The 6,020-nt window shown below is 44.8% G+C and overlaps 1 protein-coding gene across 5 annotated transcripts in view; it reads right to left on the bottom strand.

Annotated features, from left to right (window-relative positions):
- LIMS1 (LIM and senescent cell antigen-like domains 1) overlaps positions 1–6,020 on the bottom strand; it is a 103,189-nt gene that overhangs the window by 39,558 nt on the left and 57,611 nt on the right. For all 5 annotated transcript variants that reach the window (XM_014532102.1, XM_005884658.2, XM_014532103.1 and 2 more), the window contains one exon: positions 1,750–1,909. In XM_014532102.1, coding sequence (XP_014387588.1) covers positions 1,750–1,905 — 156 coding nt within the window. In that variant the 5' untranslated portion in view covers positions 1,906–1,909. The remainder of the gene's footprint in view (positions 1–1,749; positions 1,910–6,020) is intronic.

Raw genomic sequence — 6,020 nt, 5'->3', positions numbered from 1 at the left:
TATATATTTTTATTGCTTAAATTATTACAAAGAGTATTACATGTTTCTCCTTTTTTTCCCCCGCACTTGACAATCCCCTGGCCTCCCTTACCGCCCCCCCCCAGTGTCTTATGTCCATTGGTTATGCTTATATGCATGCATACAAGTCCTTTGGTTGATCTCTTACCCCCCCGCCTGCCCCCCCACCCTCCCCGGCCTTCCTGCTGTAGCCTGACAGTCTGTTCGAGGCAACTCTGCCTCTGTATCTATTATTGTTCAAAAGTTTATAATGGTGTAGTTGAGTCTTGATTGCTGTTGGCCCATCCGTGATTGGGGTTAACCCTCAAGCTGGCAGAGTATGAGGATTGAACCTGAGCCATAGTGGTGGGTTGCCACCCAAAGCAGAGTTGGCCCCAGCCTCGTCTGGTGCCTGCTGGGATCTCTCTTTGGTTGTCCTACTTGCATGACTAACTGGGTGGTGCTCTGCTGTGATCTGACGCCCATCACCAGGTATGTTGGTTCTGGGTCTACTTGGGCAGGACCCCAGTGTAGGTCAATATCAGACATTGCCTATAACTGGCCTTGGGATACTTTTCTGAAGCTACCATGTTATCTGCAGTTTGTGACTGCCTCTACTGAGCCTGCAAGCACATGGGAGGGGCCAAGCTATGTACAAAGGCTGGCTTCCAGTAGCTCTGAGACCAGGGGAAGATCAATAAAAGGCCCAAGATCTTCCTCTATCTGATAGCTTCTCTGGCACTCCTTGAGACTGCCTGGACTTCCTGGAGAGCCTTCCAAACAAAGTATGTAGAATGGCCCCAGGCTGGCTGTAGTCTGCAGTCTCTTCCACAAGGCATGAGCTCAATAGGGTAGGGAGGACAGGCTATATACTTATTATTTTATTTATTAAGTACCTAATAGTCATCAAATTCTTATTATACAGGGATACATATATGAATAACATATATACACAAACATGTAAGGAGTAAGTTGGTAAAAGTAAATTATCTAATCTCTCTCTCTCTCACTACACACACACACACACACACACACACACACTCTATCTTCATCAACAGCATGAGGTCAGTCTCCCTAGACCAGTCCCAAAAGTAGACATTTACTTTGAGAGGGGGGTATCATTCATAGTAAGAATAAATGCAAATGGAGTATAGAGCACATGGTAATCCAGAGGATCAAGAAAAACAAGTATGTTGAAAAGAATATAAGATACATAGAAGGGCTAAATATGGACAGAGTATCCCCCCAAAATACTCATTTTCAAACAAGATCGTCTTTAAAAAATAAATGCAAGCAAGGTTGCACTAGTTGCCTGAAAGTTTTGGAGCAGGTAACAAATGCCTGCCTTCAGAGAGGGTGTCCAGTGGTGCCCTCAGAGAGAGGAGGACACAGAGGCAGAACTCAGAAAGGTATGTGCAAGAGCAAGCAAGTGGGGACCTGAGTGGAGAAGCCAGAAAAACTGAGGCTGAAGTGTATAAAAGAATTTTGTCTGCTGAGCTGAAGTGCTCAGGTCTGATAGGTTGAGTCACAGACACCATGGGTTCTGAAATAGGATGAAATAAAGAGTGTAAATGGCGGGGTCTGTCAAAGCATTCCATATCTAAGCCATCCGTACTAACCTGACAGATACCAAATATCTGGCACTGTATCTGGCACTTCAATACAATCTTTGACACTGAAGTTTAAGGAAGAAGGGGAGGGAGAGGAGGGAAAAAGAATGGTACCTTTAGGCTTCTCTCCAAGTTGACTCACCTCATAGAAAAGTCCTTCCGGGAACTGCTGGAAGCACTGAGCACATACAAAACACTGCTCGTGGTACAGCTCGCCGTTACTGTTCACAATCTTCTCGGCGGGTGCAAATCCCCCCCTGCAGCGCTCACAAGTGGCATTGGCCAGGGCATTGGCCATGTTACTATAAAAAACAAAGGACAGGAAGTCACAGATTAACCTTTTCTTAGACATAAGACCAAAAAACAGAAAGAACTAAAGAGCACATTCTATCTGATCACAAAAATCATATTTTATCTATACAGCCCAATTTTTTGTTTGTGTCTTAAGTACTCCACCTAAAGTGTCCCCCCTCTTTGCCCTAGCATCTTATGTCCTGAAAACTCTCCGGCTTGGAACCTGTTTTGTTTTTCGACATTTTGATAAATATATACAAGTAAATGCCTACCACCAGTTAAGCACTATGGATAGAGACAAAAGTCAAGAGTTGCCCCCCTGGAGCTTGAGTTTACAGCTTGATAAGTAGCTTAAATGCCCACAAGTCAACATCTCAAGTCAATTTCTCTCCCTTATGAGAACAGAATCTAAATTTCATGTTAATGAATGCCATGCCAATGCACAGACACAGATGATCCCTTTGATTAGATCCTGTTGAAAGCAACTGCTCAAGTAACTCTTAAAACCAGTCAAAATTCCTTAGTCCTATAATCCAATTGGTAAGACAAATATTAAACACTAATATTATAAAATATATCTTAAAATCACAGAATTTTACATTATAAAGATCAGTTTACAGATGATGAAATGGGGGTTTGGAGGAGTGGAGTGATTAGCCCAAACCTACAAAACTAATTAGTTAATGGAAGATATAGGACTAGAATCCAGGTCCCCTGCTAATAAAATCACAATCATATTATAATATCAATTTTAAAACACTTGAGAACACACTATAGGGACACCACCACACTTTGCAGATGGGGAAAGTAAAACCAGGCAGTCAAATGAGCACTGATGGTGAGCCCAAGGCGTTGGTAACTTCCTCGCCAATCATTCCACTATACCTGGAAACACATACGACGCATTCAATAAGTGGTCCCAAGTTCCACCTAACCATTATGCAGTTTGCAAGAAGAGGATATAATAAGGCATATAATCAGACAATTAGTTATTCTCTAATGGCCTCCCTGAATTTCACATAAAGAACTGCTTTGTTTCTGAAAGGCCTCCAAGTGAAGAAGGTCCCCTAAACAGGCTAAGCTAAGCCACTCTTTGTAATTTGGTAAGTTTATTTTCAGATGCCCACTCAGAGCACAAGTTGCACCTGTGTGTCTGGTCCCCTGGTGCAGCTTCTGACCATCTGATCAAGTTCCTGCCAACGTTCTGAATCTTCACCACCACCCTGTGAGACAGGTGGAAGGAGAGTCTCCATTTCACAGACAGATTAAGGCCTTGTTTTGCTGTTTGTTTAACAAACGTCTTCACACATAACCTTGTTTCACCTTAACTCCACCCCAATGGAAGGCAACTTTGCCTTTCCCCCGCCAAAATGCTTCAAAGAACAGTATTCCTATTTTGTAGCTTTGCCATAACTTACTCAGTACCATGTTTATAACTTCATACCAATCACACTCAATTTTACTTCATAGGCTTAAATGCAGAATTAACTCCCTCCCCACCCACCCCAGCCCCCTAAAAAAAGGAGAAAGGGAGGAAGGGAGGCAGCCTCACTACTTGGCAAACCTTGCCTACACCTCACACTAAAACAAATTTTCTACTCTGTCATTTCAAAATTACTGTGGGTTAGGAAGAAAAATCTGTAAAATTCCCTTCTTTACCTGGCTTTGCCATAAGCCAGACAAACTGTGGGAGTTTTAGCAAAGCTCTAGAAAGGGCTGTGCTTCCTCCTTTCTCCTGACTAATCCACAGGTGTCCCAGGATGAAGCATGGTAAGCCCACACCTACCTGGATACCTCTTGGTATGTTTTGAAGATGAAATAAGAAAAAGTATATAAAACCACTATGGAAACCAGAAGATGCTACTCAAATATAAAGCATTATTATCTATAGTAATAAAAGCATAATATGCTAATTAGACTGGACAGCCTTCCGGATGACCTTTCCTGAAGAAAGCCAGGGCTGCGAGGGAAGCCCGGGTCCCGGGTGCCAGAGGGAAGCCGGAGCTGGCAGCTGGGGGAAGGAAGGCCTATTCTTGCACAAATTTTGTGCAAATTTTGGGCCTCTAGTTAATTATAAACCGTTTCAAAAGATTCACCAAATTCTCAATGATTTTAATGGAATTTCAAAAAAGCTAGAAAATAAGACCATCCTGGAATGTCTTGATTCAGTTGTTCTCAAAATTTAGGGCCCACTATGACCCTTTTAGATATTCAAAAGGTCCTTCTTTTCCAATCACATCTCTATGGAACGCCACCTTTCCTTTGCAGATTTTATAGAAAACAATACGCTACAACAGGATGAATGCAGAAACAGTTATGAGAAACTGTCTTTTATTAAGACAGAGGTTAATGATATTTGCAAAAATGTAACACAGTGCTGTACTGCCCACCAAGTGTTTCTTGTTTTAAAAACACTTATTTTTGTCACTAAAAATTAATATTAATGTTTATTAACACTATTGCACGAGATTATTACTATTTAAAAATATTTTTATTGATTTTTTTTTAGAGAGAGAGGAAGGCAGGAAGAGAGAGAAACTTCAGTGTGAGAGTGGGACATCAATTGGCTGTCTCCTGCATGTCCCCTACCAGAGATCCAGCCCACAACCTGGGCATGTGCCCTGATAGGGAATCAAACCAGCAACCTTTCGGTGCACAGGACGATGTCCAACAAACTGCACCACACTGGCCAGGGCTGAGATTGATGTTTTAAGTGAACTAATAAATACTTAAGATATTTATTTTCTGATACAGTAAATATTGATAAAACAAAATCTCAAGGGTCAAGGTCAAAATATTTGTCATTGATGTATATACTATAGAATAGCAATTTTCAACCGGTGTGCCACAAAAATTTGAAACATGCAGTACCTAACTACTTAGTCAGGGGCACCGATCTCTTTTCCCTTATATTATCAAATAAACCCTAGCTGGTTTGGCTCAGTGGGTAGAACGTTGGCCTGTGGACCGAAGGGTCCCGGGTTCAATTCCATCTCCCTGGCCCGGTCCCTGGTGGAGGAACATGCAGGAGGCAATCAATCTATGTGTTTCCTTCACATTGATATTTCTCTCTGTCTTTCCCTCTCTCTAAAAATCAATGGAAATATATCCTCTGGTGAGGATTAAATCTATATACATAAAACCCTAATATGCGAATAGACCAAACAGTAGAACAACTGAACAACAGAACAACCAGTCACTATGATGTGTGCTGACCACCATGGGGCACGTGTGGAATATGGCGGACGTTGGCATCAGGCAGCAGAGTGGTGGAACATGGTGGGCATTGGCCGCGGCGGAATGGTGGAGCAGGTGAGCGGGGGCGCCAGACCAAGGCAGGATGCTGATTGCTGTCATTGGGGAGGATGCTGATTGCTGTCATCGGGGCGAGCCTCTGGTGGTTACTGAAAATTCTTTGCTCCCGTGCACTGTGGTCCTGCTGAGGGCTTGCACCTGCTGCTGGCTCCAGCCCCGCTTACAGCTCCTGGCCCCAGCCCCAATCGCCCCTCAGAGCTTTTCCACCTCCCCCTGCTCCTGAGGGGCGATCGGGGCCGGCAGTAGTCTCTTGCACCAACTGCTTCGCCTGCCCCTGCAGCCGGCTCCAGAGCCGCTGCTCACATCTGCTGCTGGCACCCGGCACCAGTCCCAATCACACCTGAGGGCTTCTCCACCTCCCCCTGCTCCTGAGGGGTGATAGGAGCAGCAGCTGCTGCTCACACCTGCTGGTGGTGCTGGCCCCGCTTGCACCCGATGCTGGCGCCAGCCACAATTGCTCCATGCCGTCAGCAGGTGTGAGCAAGGCCAGTGCCATCAGCGAGTGGGAATAGCAGTGGTGGGAGCAGGGCGGCTGGCAGACAGGGGACTGGGGGCGCGGAGGATGGGCCAAGACCAGCCCCTGTGCCAACTGCAGCCTCGCGGCCCACAGCTCCTTTCAAGGTGCACGAATTTGTGCACTGGGACCTAGTCTACACTAATAAAAGAGAAACATGGTAATTAGCGTACGACCGCTACCCTTCTCATTGGCTAATCAGCATATCCTTATGCAAATTAACTGTCAGCCAAGATGGCGGCCGGCAGCCATGCACTGAAGCAAACAGGGAGGCTTGCTTGCTCCAGTGA

Source organism: Myotis brandtii, unplaced genomic scaffold (genome assembly GCF_000412655.1).
Source record: "Myotis brandtii unplaced genomic scaffold, ASM41265v1 scaffold842, whole genome shotgun sequence".
Taxonomy (NCBI): domain Eukaryota; kingdom Metazoa; phylum Chordata; class Mammalia; order Chiroptera; family Vespertilionidae; genus Myotis; species Myotis brandtii.
The sequence above is the reverse complement of the archived record's forward strand: the minus strand, read 5'-3'. Positions and strand labels throughout refer to the sequence as shown.